Source organism: Hetaerina americana, unplaced genomic scaffold, assembly GCF_022747635.1.
Source record: "Hetaerina americana unplaced genomic scaffold, ioHetAmer1.1.p SCAF_104, whole genome shotgun sequence".
NCBI classification, from domain to species: Eukaryota; Metazoa; Arthropoda; class Insecta; order Odonata; family Calopterygidae; genus Hetaerina; species Hetaerina americana.
Window position 1 is genome coordinate 725,160 of NW_027286115.1, and position 21,800 is coordinate 746,959.

Consider the following 21,800-nt stretch of genomic DNA (forward strand, 5'->3'; position numbering starts at 1 on the left):
AAATAAGTGATTTAGTTAATACCAGAAAGAGATTTAGTATAATTTCCACTAATGTAGGTTAAAATTTCCCGCTTTGGCGTCGGAATGAAGATCAAACCTGAAACGATCTCTTAAAAACTCCTGAGACAATATCATTGGCTAATCGTTACTAGTTCACGAAATCTCCTTGTGGCTGACCCGCGTATTGGAAGAAGTGAAATACTTCGAACTGGTGGGAATTAACAAAAACATATTGCGAAACTTAACAGGCAATCGTTTCCGCTACGTTTTTTAGAGCTCTTGCCAGGGTTGCGGTAGTGACAACATTGAGGACAGCAATGGTGCAGAAAACCTTACGTCCTGCCAAAAACTTCTTTTTTGATACCAGACGCATTATTCAAAGCAAACGTTTACAGCAGATTTTTCTTTCAAAAAGTGACCGGCTCGTAAACTTTTAAGGGAGAAGGGTTAAGAGGGGGGTGCCCGTTCCCATGGCTCAAAAAACTGTTATGTGCGTGTGTGTACACACATAAGTATATCGCTGCAATATATGTATATATGCAAATATATATACACACATATATATGTATAAAATACATATATATATATATATATATATATGTATACACACACATACATACACATATATTTATATATATATGTACCAACACACTCGCACACAAATATACACACACGCATATATATTCAAACACACTCTCAATATCTCTTGAAGCTAGAGTCGAAACAGGAGCACACAGGAAAAATAAAAAAAAATAATACTTAGTTATAACACAAATTTTCAGATTTGTAAACTTGTGTCGTAATTCTGTGCTCGTGCCTTGTTCCGCTATCTTCAAGACATTTCGCATGACGCCAAAGGCTGCTCTTTGCAACATGACGACTTAACCATTGCGTCACGATGAACAGATTTATTGCATAACGACCGTCTTCAGCCAACCAGGGCTCACCTCACTCTCAAGGCTGTTTCGCCCCGTCTTCCCCAATACTCTTTATGTATATTATTGTGCCTTTTTCGTACAGCAAGTCACTCTCACTTCCTCTCCCCTAAGTCTGGACTCCTCCCTTACAGAAAAGACCCCTTTTGGACTTCCAGGGAGGCACCGGAAGAGTGGTGGATAGGATTTTAGGGCAAGGTTGTGGGAGGAGGATGAATCTGGGGTTCATTTGCGTATCCTGCCCTTCTATCCTCCGCGGACGTCGTGCTCCTCTGCAGAGAAAATGGTGGGACGAATCCCAGCCGGGATACACATTGAAAACAACGGAACTTGGAAGGAGGCTGTCCTTTGTTCTTCCATCCCCATTCTCCTTCCATGCTTCCATAGGGCGCTCGCAATCCTTCCATTGGGTCCTCCGGATCCCTTGCCCCCTGACCCCACGTCCGCGCGAGACACGCACCCAGGAACAGAACCGCACCGTACACACGCACTCCCTTCCTTTCTTCTCTATCTCCTTGCGTGGCTCCTCCTCGCCAGCTACACCTGGTAGGGCAGCTCCTTCTCGTTCCACGCGTTCGCTGCAATGGGAGACAAGCGCGGGTTGGTTTATTCATTCGCTTTTTCTCCAAAACATTTAGATATGCATATTCGATAATAGTTTAGGTGTATATATATATAAACATATATAGTATATATATATATATATATGTATATAAATATATTTATGTGTGTATATATATGTATGTGTGTGTATATATATATATAATTATATATATATATATATATATATATAATTATATATATATATATATATATATATATATATATATATTTATTTATTTATTTATTTTTTTAAGGTAATCTACCGGTTAAGGTAGGGTTTTGGATGAACACAACTCTCTGCGTACTTTCTTCCTCCCTTCATCCCGTCCAACATCCCTATCCTGTTCCTTCCCTTTCCTCTTTTGCCCAACATTCTCCCCTCTATCGCAGTCTTCAACATTCTACTGCCGGTCAATAATTTTGATCTGAATTGATCATTTCCTCTGCATACAGGTTGAACAGCAACAGTGATAATGGGCAACCCTGCCTTACACCCTTTCCTAACACTGCCCATCCGGACTCCCCGTTTCCCACTGAGGAGTCTGAGACATGTACAGGTTGCAGATTAGCCTCCTTTTCCTCCAATCTATTCCTATTTTCTGTGATATACTCATTAGTTTTTCCCAATTCATTCTATCAAACGCTTTTTCGAAATCTACGAAACGAAAATAGCTCTAAAACAAAAGGAATACATGTATGCAAGCGCAGAAGAAAATTAAGTAGAATATACGTTGTAAGTCATTGACTTTTTTTCAGTTTTACTATCCTATTTTTGGTTTCATAATAATTTTCACGAAAGAAATACTTCGCAGAGTGAGTTCTACCTTAAAGTTAATATTTTCGAAAAGATTGGCTTTCGCTAACCTGTACATCATTTACGTGTAGTATACTACGTGAATTCATGGGCATATAAGTTGTAATCGTTACTTTTTTACTTTCTCCAGATTCTTTTTGGCATTGATTTTGGCACAACCTACATTAAATCGCTTAAGTTTTGACGCATAAATGTCATCATGGCACGAGTGTTTCAAATGCTGAGGTTTTTTCAGTCGTTTGGTAAGCGGTGAAGCTAGGGAGGTTTAAAAAAATATATTTAGGATAAGCACTTTGAAAAAATCTGATTAACATTTGTGTAAAGAACATTTCAACTCAATTTTAATTTTTAAAATAAAAACGTATAGATTTTTGGTATCGTGAATCTTTGACACTGATCATTCTCTGAGAAACAAATGTAATAATTTTGTAGATCCACGAAAAACTATCTAATGGAAGGCTATGGGTAATGAAAGTTTCAACGCACAAGTTTGCAACTAAATTAACGACAAAGCTTAAATGCGCTCAATAAAAATGCAACATTTTCATAAAATTTGGAAAATCAAGGACGCTCCGTAAGATTCACATGGATGAATCGATAAAATGACCTCTACCACATGGAAAATTAGATATTAAACAATAATTAATTCCATCGGTTTTATAACAAGACTCGGAAATGGGGGAAGAGCATTCCGCTGGCCCTACACCGGAAATCATTTTTGTGTTTTAGCACTCAGTCTAAAGGCAAAAAATTAGTCTATGGTGTTTTGGAAGTGCGTTGATTGCAGAACCCAATAATATTAATCAGGTTTGTTTTTAACAACTCTTGGTGAATTTCTTCATACAAATGTGGTTAATAGTTCAAAATCTTGATTTATAATGAATAAAACTATAATTAATGAGGCCAAAATCTATAATTTGTCTTATTTCAAACAACCAATTCCATCTAAATATCTAATACACGAAATCCCATTTAATAAGGTATTGATATATTTTTTATCGTTTAGAATATTTAGAAAAATAAACTATTTACAGGATACCTATGGAGTTTTATTTATTTTACAAATAATTGATGACCAAATGCCTTTATTAATTCATAAAAAGTGACACAATTTAATCTTTCAGTTATACGTTCAACAAATCAAAGAAAAAATTTCTGCAAACCTACACAAGCCATTTTTACAACGCTATTAGGCCTTATATATAAATAAAAATACCATCTTACCTTTATAATACATTTCTTTATACATGCTCTGACAGGTTTTCCCCTGAAATGAAGGAAAAGATTGGGTGTTACTCTCAAAAGGTATTATTTTTTTATAAAATCTAATAAAATACTCTCTAAAACTAGTAGTAACATTGAGACGAAAAAAGGTTGGCGGAAAGAAGATATGTTTGGAAGAAATTGGAAATGCAGGCATAAAATTACGGGAGAATGGTGAAGATCAGATATACCGCTCTAATATATATATATATATATATATATATATATATATATATATATATATATATATATATATATAAATATAATTAAAGAAGATATATATTTATATTTGTGAGATCAGTTTTAGTTCCTATCCCGAAAAAGGTAAAGGCTACATCATGTGAGGACTACAGGACGATAAGTTTGATATCACACGCAGCTAAAGTTGTTCTTAGGATCATTAACAAAAGGATATTTAGGGGAGGATCAGTTTGGGTTTAGGAAGGGAAGAGGTACGCGAGATGCTATTGCAGTAATGAGATTATTAATCGAGAGGAATATATCGTAGAACACAACCAGGAGGTATTTGCCTGTTTCGTGGATTTCGAAAAACCATTTGATAGGGTCAACTGGGAAAAACTAATGAGTATATTGCAGAAAATAGGAATTAATTGGAGAGAAAGGAGGCTAATCCGCAACCTGTACATGTCTCAGACTGCTCAGGTGAGGATGGGGAACGGGGAGTCCGGATGGGCAGTGTTAGGAAGAGGTGTAAGGCAGGGTTGCCCATTATCACCGTTGCTGTTCAACCTGTATGCAGAGGAAATGATTTAAGGGGCATGGGAAGAATTGGAGGTAGGAATGAAGGTGGGCGGGGAATTCGTAAAATCAGTTAGGTTTGCTGATTACCAAGCTTTAGTTTGTCAGTCAGCCAAGGGACTGCAAGCATTGCTGAGTGAATTGGAAATTCAATGCGACAGGTATGGGATGAGAATCAATAATAATAAAACAAAGGTTATGCGATTTTCTAGAAAGAAAATGGCCAAGCTTAACATTAAAATAGGAGGGCAAAAACTAGAGCAGGTAGAACAGTTTACGTATCTGGGAAGTTTTTTGGACCAACACGGTCAAAGTAGTAGGGACGTAAGGAGAAGAATTGCGCTAGGCAAAGAGACTTTCACAAGGAGTAGGGAGTTGATGACTGGGACGTTGAGTAAGGACGTTAAGAAAAGACTCGAGTGGTCATTGAAGCAGGAGGAAAGACGTAGATTGGAGGCTTTTGAAATGTGGGTGTGGAGAAGAATGGAGAAGGTGAAATGGACAGAGAAGAAAACAAACGAAGAAGTACTTGGTATAGAGGGCGAAGAGAGGGGTTTGTTGGGAGCAATCCAATGGAGACAGGAAAAGTGGCTGAAGGGGGTATTGACCGGCAGCGGGATGTTGAAGACTGTAATAGAGGGGAAAATGTTAGGCAAAAGAGGAAGGGGCAGGAACAGGATAGGGATGTTGGACGGGATGAAGGGAGGAAGAAAGCACTCAGAGCTGAAGAGGGACCTGATGTAGAGTAGGATGTTGTGTTTGCTAGGGGCCACAAATTATTTTATTAGTAATTCAAATGAGAATCCCTAGAACAAATAATGACGAATTTGAAAGACATAAAATATGTACACATGAAGAGGTTACACAAACTAAAATTTTATATCAAAAACGAAAGACCTTAAGCAAGAAATGAGTGCATCAAGTATGTAAGCAGTAGTTACAGTATTTTGGAGAATACGAGGCTGACGGCTGAGGTCAATCGCACCATTGAGAATGGGTAGGTTGCTTAATTTAACGTCCCTTCCGACAGAAGCGCAACTCACATTACGTGCTCCACATAGCACCCCTGGTGGTAGGGATCGGGGTGCCTCTGAACATCTCTGTAACTGCTGGATTTCGAATCCTGTCCCTCAGGGTGGAAAGCCAGTACACAAAACACCACACGAATTTGTTCACAATCACGCACAGGTAAATGACGAATGTTTAGTGAAGTTTTTTCGCTTCGGTCTTCGTTCCATTGATTTTTTACGAGGCGATCAACTTTCCTAAACATCTAGTTCAACTTCTTGAAAAAACGTTGAATAGGACGCGAAGGTACAGGATCCTAAGCACGCTACTAAGTTTCAAGATGCGGTAAGAAAACCCTGAATAATATCGCTCCTTGGACATTAATTTATGAAGATTCATGCTCGAAGTGGTGGGATTTGAGCAAAATTGGTTGGCCAAAAAATCGCAATATTCCATTCATGAAATGTAATTTATTTCTCCTTAGCTCCTTAGCTTTAAATTTTCATGTATCACCTTCCAAAGTCGCGTTGAACAAAATATTTTTTCATGCTAACATATGCATTGTCCTTCGGTTCTTTAACATGAATTTTCTTTTATTTGCGGACGGATTCATTTTTTTAATTTATTCATCCATTATTTTCAACATGATCTGGTGAAAAACATGGACTCGTTGACTGCTATGCAGGGATTTAAAGCCCTTATGCACACACACACATAGAGCTATTGAGGTTTCCTAACACATTATCATTTTCCATGCGTTTAATTATCACTTGAACCATGTTGTAAGTAACCTTTGCCATAGAGTTTTCAGAAAAAATTTAAATTAAGTTTGTAGGGTGGGTTGGACAGTAAACAGCCCATTTTAAAGCCAGAAAATTCAACAAAAAGTATTCTCCCGAAAAGTGAAGAGTCAGGCGTGATATTGTGGAATCGAGACATAATAAGAACTTCGTTGCAATTTTCCACAGTTAAAACTTTATTTCCGACCATGGTTTCGATACACTGTCTCATCATCAGGTCTGGATAACCTGATGATGATACAGTGTATCTAAACCATGGTCGGCAATAAAGTTTTAACTGTGGAAAATTGCAACGAAGTTCTTTTTAAAAATTATTCTGGTGTTCCCAATTATCTTAAATGCTACTGCGCGGATTTTTTTGCGCGACGCGGTCTTTACTCCTCGATAGACCCTTTACTAGAGCGACTCCCATGTATTTCGCTTGGTTCGCCATTTCTATTCCTAAACTGTTCGAGTCTATGGTATTCCAAAGACCAAACCGCGTTATTATTATTATGTTGATATTTAACTTTAAACATTACTATAACTGCATCCATAAAACGATTTAAGGATAAACAGATGCGATAATTATAACAAGGTTTATTATTGCTCTGCGGCAAAGGTCCTCCAGAAAATATATTGATTATTGATTATTATGCGTGAAACGCCTTTCGTCTTTGCGAAACATTTGTATTACCAAATACACGTACAATGCATTCACTAATGGCAACTTTGGTGAAGAAATATTAATTTTAAAAATAAGTAATATGAGAAACGTACAATTAGTTAGCTAACCATAAGAGTTATCAAATATAATTATTAAATTTTCAAAGACATGTACAACATATGTGATGAGGGGGGAAAGGTGGGAAGGGCTCGTGTGCAATGTCCCTAGCTTTTTCGTTTCCTTCCTTCTTAAGAGAATAAACCCTAAGGATCGCACTCGAAGTGCACCCTCTTGAGCGGTTCGTTCAACGTCCGTTCGTTCCCTTACCCGCACCTTCGCTCGATTCCACCGGAAAAAAGAGAAGTCTTTTGATTAATGGAAACCCCTTCCTCCTGCGGATTTCCCGCTCCTCTTAATGGGGAAGGGGTTGGAAGAAGGCAAGGGAGATGGCCGATTAATTCTTCCTCCAAATGGGGACCGGGCCGGGGGAGGGAGTGGCGTTGGTGCGGGGGTAAATGTGGAGGGTAAGGGGATGAGAGGGGAAAAGGGTTTTCGGAAAGGATGGAAAGGGGTACGCATAAAGATCCTCTACGAACCCTAGGAATACTACGTGAAGGGGAGAGAGAGAAAGGCGCCCCTGGGCGACGGTTTTCGATTCCAACATGCCAGGGTTTTAAAATTTGAAAGAAGAAAAGCGGTTATTCCAAAGTGGAGCGAAGGGAATCCGAGCGGAATTAGATGTTCGGAGTGGATGCTTTTGAAAGTGAACCTCGTGAAAGGAATTACACGTCTATCCCGGGCATTTCCGATTGTTTGATCTATATTACACATACATCAGGGATCAGTATTTCTCCTAAAGAACAGTATAATTTATTTTGGGTGCCAATAAATCAAAATAAAGAGATTAATGTCTAAAAATATTGAAATTACGACATTGAGCATATGCCCTTGATGACATAACGACCGGTTATTTTACACATACATATACATTTAATCAAAAGTTTGGTCGGAGTGCTGTTGCGAGAAAATTAAAATTACCAAAAACATTGCTCTTTATATATCAGTATTTTTTTAATATATCAGATGTATTTTTTCAGTATAGTTCTGACATTATACCACCTTCATTAGAGTAGAAAGAACACGCAGTCTTAATCGGGCCACTTATGCTAAATAGGTCACCAAGGTTACGACTTTCCGAATAAATCTTATCTTATTTTAAATACTATGTAAAAAAATGTAGCCAAAAATCTTATAGAAATTACATGCCTTGAAAGTTATTCCAATTTTATATCAAAATACTTCATATTTATATGTTTCAATTTTAGTCTCAAAATATTATTCCAAAAATTATACTCCAAAATGAAACTTAGACGATTCGGTTTCGCTTTTTCCCAATTTTTTCCATGGCAACAATAATAACTAATGGGGTTTCAGATAAAAATACTCGCTTGATCAAGGTGTTTGCACGAAGAATTTGAAAATTAAAATGAATCTAAAAGGGAACAAATTGGCCAACAAATAAATATAAAACGTGTATAACGATTGACCTAGCTTCCGCGAAATACTTAATACATACGTCATGTTTAAATTATTATAAACACCAATTGTCTTTCTAAAATAATAAACGAACAAAAAGTAGCAGCTATTAAATAATTTACTTAGTGATTTACATTTTAGGTTTACTCTAAGGTAAACTTTTTTTCTCGTGGAATGGTGTGGTATGAGATAGCGTGGCGTGGTGTGGTATGGTAGGACATGGCGTTTATTGTAGTATCGTGTAGTGTAGTAAACATATGTGGTGTTTTATGGAAGGTGAAATTGATACTTGTTTGGAACTGTGTTATCCGCCAAATATATGTCGCGGATTTTTAGTGAACGTTTTTTCCCTTTTCACTAACCCCTAAAACACCCTTCATCTCCCTCGTCCCTTACCCATCCCACCTGGTGGTTTCACCCCCTGCCGCATACCTTTTTAAGCGGATCGCGTGGCATTTACATAGGTGTAGAATCTACCCATTGTGGAAATCGACGTTAACGGTCACTCGCGGCCGATTTTCGTCGGACGACAGAAAAGACTGACCCACTCCTGAGCGACGCCCTCCCTGCCTCAAAGACTTTCCCTCAGAGAGGGTTTTACACCCTCACGAAAACTAATCGCTGGGGCGCGAAACAAGGGCGCGCGACATCGCGGCGGTGGGCGAATAGAAGCGGCGGTGCAGTCGTGTGCATGGGCGGTGGTGTTGGGGGTGGAGGACGACCGCCACTCCCCTGCCCCGACCCGCCCGCCCGCCCGCCCGCCGCCGCCGCCGAAGGGCGACCCACGGCGGCGGACGCGTGTCTCTCTCGAAGGCGCGGGGGCCGCGGGAGGGGGAGTGAGGGCAAGGGAGGAAATGAAACTCTTCGCATCGCGACAACCCGTTGATTCGCTCTCATTTCCTTTCTTTCAACGCGTCGGGCGCTTATCTTATACAGCAGCAGAGACCCTTTTCATGCAACCCCCTCCTTTAAGTCTCGGGCAAAACCCCCGGCCATTAGCAAGCAATGGATGCGGGGAGTGAGGGGGGAGGGTGTGGCGCGACCCATCATCGCCATGGAAACCATTTAAACCCTGCCCCCTCCCACACTTCCTCCCCCCCCTCCCCTCTGAGGAATAAAAAAATATCAAATAAATTGCCGCCACCCCCTCCCCTTAGTCTCCACCTCCCGCTCCACTCCTGATTACCGTTCTGCAGCGCCACCCCCACCCTCCAAGAAACCCATTCCTTCCTTTTTATTCCCCATTTTCCATTCCTTCCCGGGTCCTTTTTTTGGAACGAAACCCTTCCCAGTGATTCTCTAATTTTCACATCTTCCCTTTCGCCTCCCTCTCCCGATTCCATTAACTTCCGAACCCCGGTCTTCTTCCCCCGGCTTCCTCCCGTATCCTCCACTTCCTCCCTCTCCTACCCTCCCCTCTCTCACCCTGTTCGAGCCGAGGTGGAAACGTCGCCGGAGACTCAATGACGACGTCCCCTTTGGAGACGGCGATGCCGATACAATCCGCGGACGTTCGAGTCGATTGTTTGTCTCCTCCCCCCTCTAACTTCCCCGTTTACTTTGAAATGGGGGCTGAGGGGGAAGCCCGAGGGATCGTAAGTGAGAGAGAAATAATACTGAGTGTATAAGGATAAACTATTGATTGATATTGTGGTCACTGAAACTAATAGGAATTGTGGCCACATAAACTAAATACACACGCATAATATCACATACTGTGGTCGCTTAAAGTAAATTAGGAATGCTGCCTGCAAACAGGTTGTGTAGATATGTCATCATAACAGGAAACTATTATTATGAAAACTTTAAAATACCTGATTTAAATAAAAAGGATTCAGAATTAGGGGAAAATATTAAGTATATAACAAAAACATTTCATGCAAATCAAGGTTAATGAAAATTGGAGGTACTGTACTGTATTGTACTCGGCCTCTAATTTTTTATGAAATACCTATAGGTTTAAGAATATTTTGTATAAACACTGCAAAGTACTGTCCTTGGATTTCTATACATTTTTTCCAGCGGCTCTGCCTTTGCCTGTACGACTACATGGCGTCTTCGGGGACCTCTCGCAAGGTCTTCGTCGCGGCTGGTTGGATCTCTTCTATGGACGAAAAATGGGTTCCTTTCAGGGCTACCGTAATGCGAGGGAGCAAAAAGAAGTCTGCTGGGGCGACGTCAGGACTATAGGAGGGTGGGGTGTGCAGCGTTGGCACCTGCTGTTTGGCAGGAACTCGCGGACTCGTAGCGCGTTGTGGCAAGGCGCGTTGTCGTGATGGAGTTGCCAGGTACCGGAGATGTCTTTTCTCGTCCTGATGACCATTTTGCGGAGTCATTCCAGCACATCCACTTAGTAGGCAGCGTTAACTGTCTGTCCTTAAGGAACAAACTCCTTATGGAACACTCCTTAAATGCCGAAAAAGACAATGAGCATTGTTTTCACTTTTGATTTGCTCATTCTTGTCTTTTTAGGCTTATTCTTCGTGAACCTGTTCCCGGCCCTCCTAAAAGGCCATTAAACACCTCAAAACGTGTAAGTAGGACAGAGAAGAGTCCCCGTAAGCCTCACAAATTATTTTGTTAGTCTCCTTAAGAGATTTTTTCAGTTTAGCACAAAACTTAGTAATCGCGTCACGTTACTCGGTCGTCGATTCCATTTTTTTCGTGACACGGTCGCAGCGCAGGTTTACAATAACTGACGTCCTGCCGCTTTTACAGCTTAGAGATCACTGAAACCGATTTTGTGGAAAGCTTAGCGTCTACCCAACCTACTTCAAGTAATTTAATCTCACTTCAACCAATAGGAGCAGCGTGAGAAATTTAATTGCATTACCTTAGGAACCCAATCTGTATTTCGATCATATCCACCGATCAATTTTCTCGGTCTATTCCTTCCTCTCTCAAACCATTTATTCTCTTTTCGTCTAGGTTAGTACTCAAATGCGACTATTTTCAATGGCGCGGTCGCATATATAGTATATTCGGTGTTTCGACCCTCATACATTCTGGCAATTTACACCTTGTGATTATATTTTAAGTCTGCAATATTCATAATGGAAATGGCGGGTAGTTGTGCCATTCAATGCCTTCTTAATGCAACAAATGGAAGGCGATGGAGCTAGAAATGCTCTAATGGGGGTGTTCATTGAAAACCATCAATTAACAATAGCTAACATCAATTATCATGCGTAATCGATCAAAACAAATGTAGCAATCAAAACAAATTGCAACCAGTCATTGTTGGTGTTCATTGAAAATGTTACTAGGAATAATTATTAGATACCAAATTATTCATGGACTCAATATATGTATCATTTACACGTAGACAACTGCGTCTCCCGCCAAAATGCCGATCTTTTATCGTTAGCGCCTATGCCTTGCGGTTTATGTTTGGCCTTAAATGCTCAAACTCGAATGAACTGAGCTATTAAGTCGCTCCTGAGAACAATTCACTCTTTTTTCTACATGTTACCTACAAGTCACGATCACGGTGTGTGGCATGGGGTGATCCAACGCCAAGCACGCGACATCAAAAGTTAAGCTTTTCTTTATATTTAGTTACAACATGTATTTGTGAAATAATTCAAATGATGCAGATCATGAAAACCCCTGTTACATGGCTAAGGGTATCTAAGTTGGATATACTTCTCTACGCATTTGAATGGAACTGCTTGTAACTAGGTGGACGATAACTAAGACTAGAAGAGAACATGCCCATTGTCTAGGCTACTAAGAATGGAAAAGAGAGAAATGCTTTTCTCCCCTAGCGCGGCTGGATTCTGACCCCTTGTCTTTCGTGGGAAAAATGACATCTGAAATTTCTCTAATTTTATTGACCTTGTCTCTCCGATTGTAGAATGATGAGGCTAATAATACATTTTCATCATTATCGCTATAAAGATCTGCTTCCAACTCGTGTAAGACATGTCCTTCGTAGCTGTGCTGGTTATTAGGGGAGGCGACCGACAGCTGAAGCCATTTGCGCCATTAAGGATGATAGATGGGTGATTCGGCAGTGGTAGGATGCTCAAAAAATGAGTAGAGAGAAACCCAGCGTCGGAATCAGCCTACCTAAAGAACGAAAAGGGGACGAGGGCTTCACAGTTTAAAGTCAAATCCGAAAGGATTGACGCACTCCATTTGAAGTGCTCTCCACATAGCACCCCGAATAGCGCCCTCCGGTGAAAGCAGTGCATTAGCCCCCGCACCGATGCAAAATGTGTATTACCATAATTCCGTATCTTATGTCCACGGTGTAAATTTAACATGGAGGATGGGTTCACCAGTTCCAGTTCTCTACTATCATTTCATTCGCATGACCTCAGTTAATTATTATAGATTCAATCAGTGTTCTCATATTAAACATAGATCACTCATCAGCTGTTGCTACTCACCTGGTAAATAATTTCCCTGTCATTCCACCAATTTTCAAATAGGGAAGGGTTACACCTATAGTATCAGTGCAGTGGTAAAAAAAGATTAAAAAAGTTAGACTGCACTGACGGTAAGTCGCCAACTACACTGATCAGAGGCAATGCCGATTCCCTTGATAAAACCCTTGCCACAATGCTCATTTCATATTTTCTGAAGGCTATTTTCCCTGAAGCTCTACAAATATCTCATGCCTATCCCTATTTATACAAAATGAAATGGAAGCTCACCGTCCAGTTATCGTCCGATTTATCCGTGTACACTGCAATTTTGGGTAAGGTACTTGAGAAAGTAACCAGGACCCAACCCAATGACCATCTCCAAAATGATAGGTTGTTTGCATTTGACTTCCATAAAACCCATTCTACTTCTTCTACCGTCAGACATGTCGTTCATATAATATTAAATCATTTTGTAGGTAAATTAAATAATGAATTACTTGCCTGTGATATTGCGGAGGTGTTTGAATTTGTCTCCTAGCCAATCATTTCTTGAAAAGTCACCACTATGGCGTTATTAGCATAGAGTTAAAGCTTCTTCAATCCCATTTCTCCGTTTACTGTCAATGTGTCTATATTAATAGTATATCAGTCTTTGGGTCTGACTATTGTGCCATGTAGCCATCAGCCTCAGGGGTCGGTTCTTGGACTTCGTCAGTTTTATATAATGATTAACGACCTCCCATCCGATATTCCATGCCCCTCTCAACTTTATTCTGATGATGCAACCTTCATAAAAAAGCTAAAGGACTCGAAAAAAACAATTCTTCTGATTTCGTAGTATCAGCACACTGAAGTAGTTTTCAGCTGATGGCCTTTCATTAAATGAGGATAAAACCCAGTTGGCGCGTTACGCCCCCAAATTCGACAATTTAATGCGGCTTGGTTCCGAACCGTACAGCAAACTACAACGGTTCTCACGCATATATGCTAACCTTACATAACTATCCAAAGAATTTTCGTGGTATGTATGCTGAAAACACTAATCCCCAGGAGAATTTTGAAATCAATTAAATTTGCCTATTTTTAATACCATCTTAAGTATGGCTTTTAAAATCCGGGGACATTCCTCAGAAATTTAATACTCATTTGTGCTACAAAAGAAAGCTGTCAGATTTATATAAAAAAATTAATTCTAGAGAGCGATTCACACCAATTTTAAATGAACTTGGGCATAATTAATCATTATAGTCATTACATGTAAAATGTCTCTTAACCTCAGAGAAAACCTCGACTTCGTTGAAACTGCAGCCAGTATAAACCAACATCATATCAGGAGAAAAGATAACCTCTGCTGTCAAAGTGTACGTCATCAAGGAAAAGGAACTCATTTGACAAAAAGATGCAATTTTTCACTCTTTCACCTACAGTGGCAGGAAATATCACCGCATCAAGCTTTATGCATAGCATTTCACTCTTGGATAGTACGTATCTTAAGCATTTTTTTCATAAGGTGAAGTTTTCGAGTGTAAAACTCTTCGAAATTGAGTCTTGATTTTATTACGTAGTTTATTGGCAAAAAATACATTGCAATTATACGTAATGTGTAATAAATTAAGCACAACATATTATTATGGGTGTACCGTGCGGTTTTGGCAGTACGGTTGTTTTAATAATGTATTTGCATGTCATTAATTCATTCAAGATATTCTACCCATTGAGGTAAGTTTTGGATGGACCATATAGGTTTTGATGCACGTCTCGCGAGCACTTCTTCAGGCAGTATTTTCATCTTCACTTCAACCTTCTTTCATGTTGCATAAAACGACTATTTCCTTCATTCCTCTACCCCGCTTGCCCAAAATTCTTGCCACTATCATGACCTTCGAAATCCCCACTACCTTTCAATATTTCCTCCGACCACTTTCTCTGCTTTTCTCGGATTCCTCCCGACAGCTTCGTCCCTACGCCCACCAAATTTAGAACTTGTCTTGTCTTGGACTTGTCTGTCTCTCTCTCCATCCAAATTACTTTCTCCTTTATCCGACACGCCCAACACTGAAAATTCTCTAATCTATGTTCACTCCCTTCCTTCCTAGTCCAGGTCTCACTTCGTTCTTTGCTCGGTGGAGAGGTTGGTGTGTTCCAATGCTTCCTAGAGCTGTAATGGCAGGGTCAATGATAATTGCTCCTCGTAAGATCACCCTTTCCTGGTTGGCTGAATGGTAGGAGCCAGATAAAGAACACTGAGGGTTTGGTAACATCAATTACAAAAATTTAACACTATACATATAAAAAGCACATTAGCAAAGGGCACTAACAAATATTTTTAAACGTTTAGGCGATGATGTTACTCTCATCAGACGAAGAGAAGGAAGAGGAGGATAAATACGTATATATGAACAGGTTTAAATATAACTTCCGTTATTTCCATTGCGACCACCTTTGGCAGCACGCGATGGAGGTCGATGATATATAGTGAGTGATAAATAATGTTCGAAAATTCGACGGAAGTCAGTGGTAATATTCAATGAGAAAAGAAAAACGCCGATAAAATCAGAAATAGTCTGTGCAAGATAATGACGCACTCGCCACACTGGAGCGGAATTGGCAGTTGGTATTTATTATCTGGAAATGCTCTATTCCAACCAATTTTTTCTCCTACTAGAATTAAATTGGAGTTCAGCAGTTGGGTGTTCATTTTTAGATTTTTTATTATTTTTTATCACAAAATGTTCAGCATTTCCCCGAGTATTTGAGAAGAAAATTATTGAAGAGTTTCAAAAGTTTTGAGCGGATATCAGGATACTGCGGTGTCTCAGTGAGAGATTGTCATTACGGTGCTGGAAATGTCATCGGTGCAGTTCTCGCCGCTTGGCAGAACTTTTACTCCAGCTTCCATTTCATCCCTCCCATTAAAATTTCGCCTCCTACCATCACACACACACACACCACCAATCCATGGGTGTGTTCGATTATGGAAGGGCGGGCGGCGAGGGGGACGCTTCGGGAGGAACGCGATATATCAACGGGGCTTCCTCATTTATCATTACCTGCCCCTTCTCCCATATCCCTTTCTCAAAAAAAGTCCTTTTTTCCATAGTATGCACTCTCCTATTAGTATTTAGTCTCGTAGTACAAAGTCTTCACTATCTCAGAGGTCACATGTTTGCACTGGGTCATAATATTTCAGTAAATAAAATGATCATTTTCAACTTTACAAGTAAAATATTTAATAAAATACGCTTTCCAAGAAGATAAGCTGCAACAGCATTACCAAAAAATCATCGGGATGGGATGTTGGCTTTTAAAAGAAGAAACAGATGTAGTGGAGGACGTGGAGGCCATTTCTCGCCGCCTTTAGGAATATTTTTGGCTCTATCGATGCTGAAAATTAATTATGCCTGCATTGTTTATCCTCGAAACTACTTATGAATGCCTTTGGTTTGCCCAAGCATAACATTATTTCTTGCAGGCAGCATTGCGGTCTTCAAAAATTCCGATTTATTTAAAATTTAACACGACTTTCTGCTTTATTTGCAGAAAAAAGGAAATATAATTTTTGTTCATATATTGAAATCCATACTCTGAAGCATCGTCTGCAGGGATCGTGCGTGTGGTCCTCTGTGCTGCGCCTTTCCAGCCGCTTAGATTACTAAGGCGATGAGAAATCTTCCACGTTGTCAGGCATTTGAATTTATATACATATAAATAGAAATAAATTTACGTAATACATACATATATTGTATATTACACAGTTATGCATGTGTACGCAAATTTTTATAAATGTATGTATGTATGTACATATATATATATATATGTATATATATATATATATGTATATATATATATATATATATATATATATATATATATATATATATATATATATATATATATATATATATATGTACATATATATAAATTTGCGTACATTTTATATGGACTTATATACGTAAGGTCACAATCGTGACGATAAAGCTTAGAAACACAAAATAAAGAGGCACACTTAAATTTTGGAATACTTCGCTGGCACAACCACCTTTCTCAACGATATTGTCAACATTAATGCCTCTCTCACCCTAGCGGTAGCAATCAAAACCATGCCCTCTCTACGGTGCAGCCATCTACGATTTGATTCCAATGAAACTGCGGGAGATGCCGCAACAGTGACATTTAACGGAGTCATTCGCTAATGTGCATTTCAATGCAACAATTTCAGAGTGTAAAAATCAATAGCCTTGACCGGAATTCGAACCCGGATCCCTCAATGTCCGGTCGACTGCTTCAGTCAGTTAAGCTATCGAGGCGTCCTCTCAAACTCTGAAGTTTTGGGGGCTTTAAAGAAACAAGATGTAGTGACGAAAACTGTAGCGCGTCGCGCACGACTATGAACGCCTATGACATTGTACTCGTATGTACGGTATTTCGTCACAAGATCTTGTTCCTTGAAGTTCCACTGCTAATCCAAATTTTTCTTTTATATCTTGTGAACCCTACCTTCATTATATCCGTACACAGTATTGCTCATGGTCACAATTGTTCATGCATGTATATGAATGTATGTATATGCATGTATATGTGTGTATGCATATTTATGTTTATGTGTATGTATATGTGTACATATGTTTATGTAAGAAAAAATATGCGGTAACAGTAATCTGTAAGCTGACAATATGTGTAATGTAAAAACTAGCAGTGTAATATACTAGACCGAATAAAATTATACTGAACCATAGCTTAACTGGCTAAAACACTCGACCGGACATCGAGAGATCCGGGTTCGAATCCTGGTAAAGGCGAATGATTTTTATTCTATGAAACTGTTGCATTGATCTACGATTTGTATTAATATTTAGAGTGCTCGCGTATTTTAAGCTCAGCTTTCTCTATACATTCCCAGTCACAAGATTAATATAATAAATTCAGATATTTCAGAAGTTGTACCTCGCATATAATTTTAGCATGGGAAAAATCATTGCTATGGATGAAAATATGTTTTTATCTCAATAGTTATAATAAATAAATACAGGTTTTCATATAATTATGCCGAAAATGGTAAATATGTAAAAATGTATCAGGTGTTTGGCGTTGAATATGCCATTAAGTTGCCAAACCAAGGATCTAGGAGAAAGGGAAAAAATATTGGAGGCGTTGGAAATGTGAATGGATAATATTAACAGGCTTGAAAGGGCGAAGATTCTTGTCTACTGAATAAAGTTGGTAAATGGAGCACTATATTAAAGGAAGGAAAAATAAGAAATGAAAAACTGGATGACATGGAATTTCTTCTCAACGGTGAATACTTCGGAAGAAGCAGATATATTCCAACGAGGGTGAGTGATCAGGTGTGCGGCAGGAAATGCGGAGGAAAAACGAAGATAGCAGGGAACAGAATGACGTGGAGTATATGTATACGCGTTATTACTACCAAAAGAAAATAGTCATCACTTGTACCGCGTTACAAAGATCTTTTTTTACACTTATTCTGAAAGAGGTGGACGAGATGGAGGAAGAATACGGGAATCATACATCATCATTCGGAGAGATTTATGCGCAAAAAATACCCGTTTATTTCGCAATGGATCTCGATTATAGCGGAAAAGGACTATTTTCTAGGCATTGATGCTATAAAAGACTTTCCGCGGCTACCATCTAACATTAGCTAATGGATTTGAATGATTTTCACGTGAAGTAGTTCAAGATTTTTCCAATTAAATTTCGGGGATCGTAATGACTTTCTCCGATGTCCAAATGGGGCGTCTCTATTGGCTTGGCTCAATTTGTGAGCTGTCCTGATGGGTAGAAGGCATGAGGAGTAAAGCTACCAAGCTTTCACTGTTTTCTCGTCACAGATTAGAGTTGAATATTTGTTTAATTTCCTCTAGCGTCAAATATAAGCCGACCAGTCGGTCTCCTGTTCCTAACTTGAAATCGAGATTGCTGAATATATTGAGGTGCAAATTCAGTGGCGAAGTGTAGCTTCTTGCGGCGGGAGCTCTTGTCGAACGAGGAGGAGGATCCCTGGCTCCCGATTGCGCTCCTAGGGCTCGAGAGGGGACGAGAGACGGAGAGTAAGGGGAGCGGGAGGGAAGGTTGGAGAGAGTTCAGATGGCGGCCTCGTTCACTCGGCTAAAAGGCAGGAAGTAGCGGGTTTGGGGTGAAGGGGTGGGTGGGTGGGAGAGGGCAAAGTGTTCAAAGTGTTTATATTCCTCCTCCCCTTTCTAACCAACCCTCCCTTGCAAACCCCATCCCCTCAGCATCCTCTTCCATGCGTCTCCACACAGACCCACTCTCCCACTCCGTGGCTCAACCCCCGATATTACGACGACCTCGAATGCGAATAGTGGAATAGTGGCGGCGAAGGGAGGGGATGGGAGTGAGGGGGGTGTAGTTAAGGCTTCCATTTCCGCTTCCTCATCCCCTTTCTCTCTCTCTCCACCCCCGAACCACACCTCCTCCGTCAACCCCAATCCACGCTCTTCTCCGCCGTACCTTAAACCTTCCTTTGCCACCAACCCACTCCCCCCCATCTCCCGGCGGAGTACTCTCGCCGCCTTCGCGTTCGATAAACGAGGGTCCCCCACACCTTCAAGAGGGTGAGGGGTGGGGAGGGTACGCGGGACGCGGTCTGCCTCCCCCACCCCCTTACTAACCCCCCACATTCGGGACGCTATCGCCGAGTCGAACGCAATATCTCATGAATCACCTGGTAAGAGAGCTGTTTAAACATTCCCGCTGGAGGGCTTATTATAACAAGGGGAAATTTAAAAAGTTTCCATTCCCATGGAACTCGACAAAGAAAGGGAGGAAGGGTGAGAGAGACTGACTCCTTTCTCTCTCTCTCTCTCTCCGTCTTTCTTCTCCTTTCCCCCTCATCGCGACAGATTTATCTGGTTACGGGATGAAGAAAATGAGACGCCTAAATCTTTTCCGCGAGCACAAAAAGTGTCTTTCGACATTCTACTTCTCTCTTGTGATATGAGGCCAATCGTTTACACCGTCCCGTCGAGATTGGCGATGGTAATAAAAGGAGATGACTTGCTCCACTTTCGTCGTGGCATTTTTCTCAGACGATAAGGAACCGAGTCCTTGATGACCCCTTGCAATGGAGAAGTTGATGGGATTTTTATATGAGGCGCTGGACGAGACTGATGAGTTTTTAGAACGAGTAATTTATGCAGAATAATGAGTGGAAGTGTTAAATGAGGAAAACGACGAATAATATTGTAGGCATTGCGAGAAGATCTTCAAAAAATGATCGAACCGCACGCCTATCTACTGTAATTCTGGGTTGGGAACCAATAAAAAGGTAGGGAATAATTCAAGGCTTTTATACTTCAGAGTGAAAACAAATCGTATGAGTGTGTGCTGTCGTATGGGGACAAATTTAACCTACGCATTACATTGGTGGGTGAGACCAAAATGAGATTTTAAGGGAAATGGCATGCTGGGCATAAAGATATAAGAGGTGCCTTTTCTCTACCACAACGCGAGATCACTACAGTATATGTATACCATCACGTAAAAAACTACAATTTTGCCAAAGTTTGAAATATAAAATAAAGTTCTGGAAAACCGTAGGCAGCAGTCACAACACTCATTTTAAAAAAGTGAAGCGAAACTTGTTTCTGAGAAATGTCGTTTCGCTAAGTAATAAATATGTGTAAATAATTTATATATACCAGTAAATATTTAAAAATATGATGCACACATATTCAGAGTAACATATGAAGAAAACGTTTGGGTGAAGAGAGAGGCCTACGGAGCACACTTGCTAGAAGAAAGGGGGAAACACTGGATGCACGGTTGGAGGCACGATATTTTACAGGAGACCATGATTGAAGGGAACATATAGTATACGAGGTGTGTTCAGAAAATAACGGGAAATTTTCAATTTCACGCGTTTGCGGAGTCCAATTACCAAAATTTTTTTTATTATGTTGATATAAATGCCCCTAAATTATGATAAAGTTTTCAGCCGTATTCCTTGTTCATACTTCGTCTGTGGCAGTCGCTAAGGTTAGACGTGTTATTATGAGCTCGGCGATTTTCGATTGTTAAAAAAAAGGATAAAAGAATTTGTATCAAGCCTTAGTTCCGACGTCATATCCGTAAACTGAATGTTTCGTCACCTCTTATAACACGTTTCAGTAATTCTGCATCGCCGGTGACTTCATTTAGTGACTCCATTGAACAACTTCCACTCGCCGCTGTTTTTGTTGTTCAAAATTCAACAATTTTGGAACTAATTTTGCTGTCATGCGTTTCATGTCCAAAACATTCGAAAATATTTCATGCCACGAGCCAATCGACACATGCCAACATCATCAGCGACTTCTCTGATTGTGATTCGGGGATCATTCATAACCATTTCTTTCGCTTTTTCCACGTTTTCATCGGTTGTTGATGTGCTTGGGGCGTCCGTCATCTTCAGCGTCTTCACGGCCATCTTGGAAACGCTTATAATACCACTCGCTAACTCTTGTTTTACTCATAGCAGGCTCACAATTTTGGCCTTTGTTAACATTTCACACACTTTTTTACTCTTTATTTCATTTTTTTTACGCAAAATTTGATGCAAATTCTTTGATCCATTTTTTTTAACAAACGAAAATCGCCGATTTCATAAAAACCCGTCTAACTTAAGCGGCGACTGCCATAGACAAATTAACCAAATGAATACAGCTGAAAGCTTCAGCATACTTTAGGGGCATGAATATATACCAACATTATAAAAGATTTGACAATCGGACTCTCCAAACCAGCGAAATTGAAAAATTCCCGTTATTTTCTGAACACACCTCGTATGAGTAAGGCTTCTGCCAAAGAAGCATAAAAGAAGAATCAGGGGACTTCCACAGAAAAAAAGTAGTTAACAATGTAGACGAGAATCTAAATGCATTATGACCGCTTTTCACGAATGTTCAGGGAAATTAGTTCCTCAAACTTCAACATTTCTCCAAAAACACCATTGCACGTAATATTATACTGTCGAATTTGGAAGAAAATCTCCGAATAAGATTAGGGAAAGATACGCGAGAGCAGGTGAACTAATTTTGTTGT

At 39.9% G+C, this 21,800-nt stretch overlaps 1 protein-coding gene across 1 annotated transcript in view; it reads right to left on the minus strand.

Annotated features, from left to right (window-relative positions):
* Positions 1-612: 612 nt before the first annotated feature.
* Positions 613-21,800, minus strand: part of CARPA (Carbonic anhydrase-related protein A) — a 331,334-nt gene continuing 310,146 nt past the window's right edge. The window contains exons 8-9 of the mRNA XM_071599084.1: positions 3,577-3,619; positions 613-1,513 (exon numbers count right to left, since the gene is read on the minus strand). Coding sequence (XP_071455185.1) covers positions 1,473-1,513; positions 3,577-3,619 — 84 coding nt within the window. The 3' untranslated portion in view covers positions 613-1,472. The remainder of the gene's footprint in view (positions 1,514-3,576; positions 3,620-21,800) is intronic.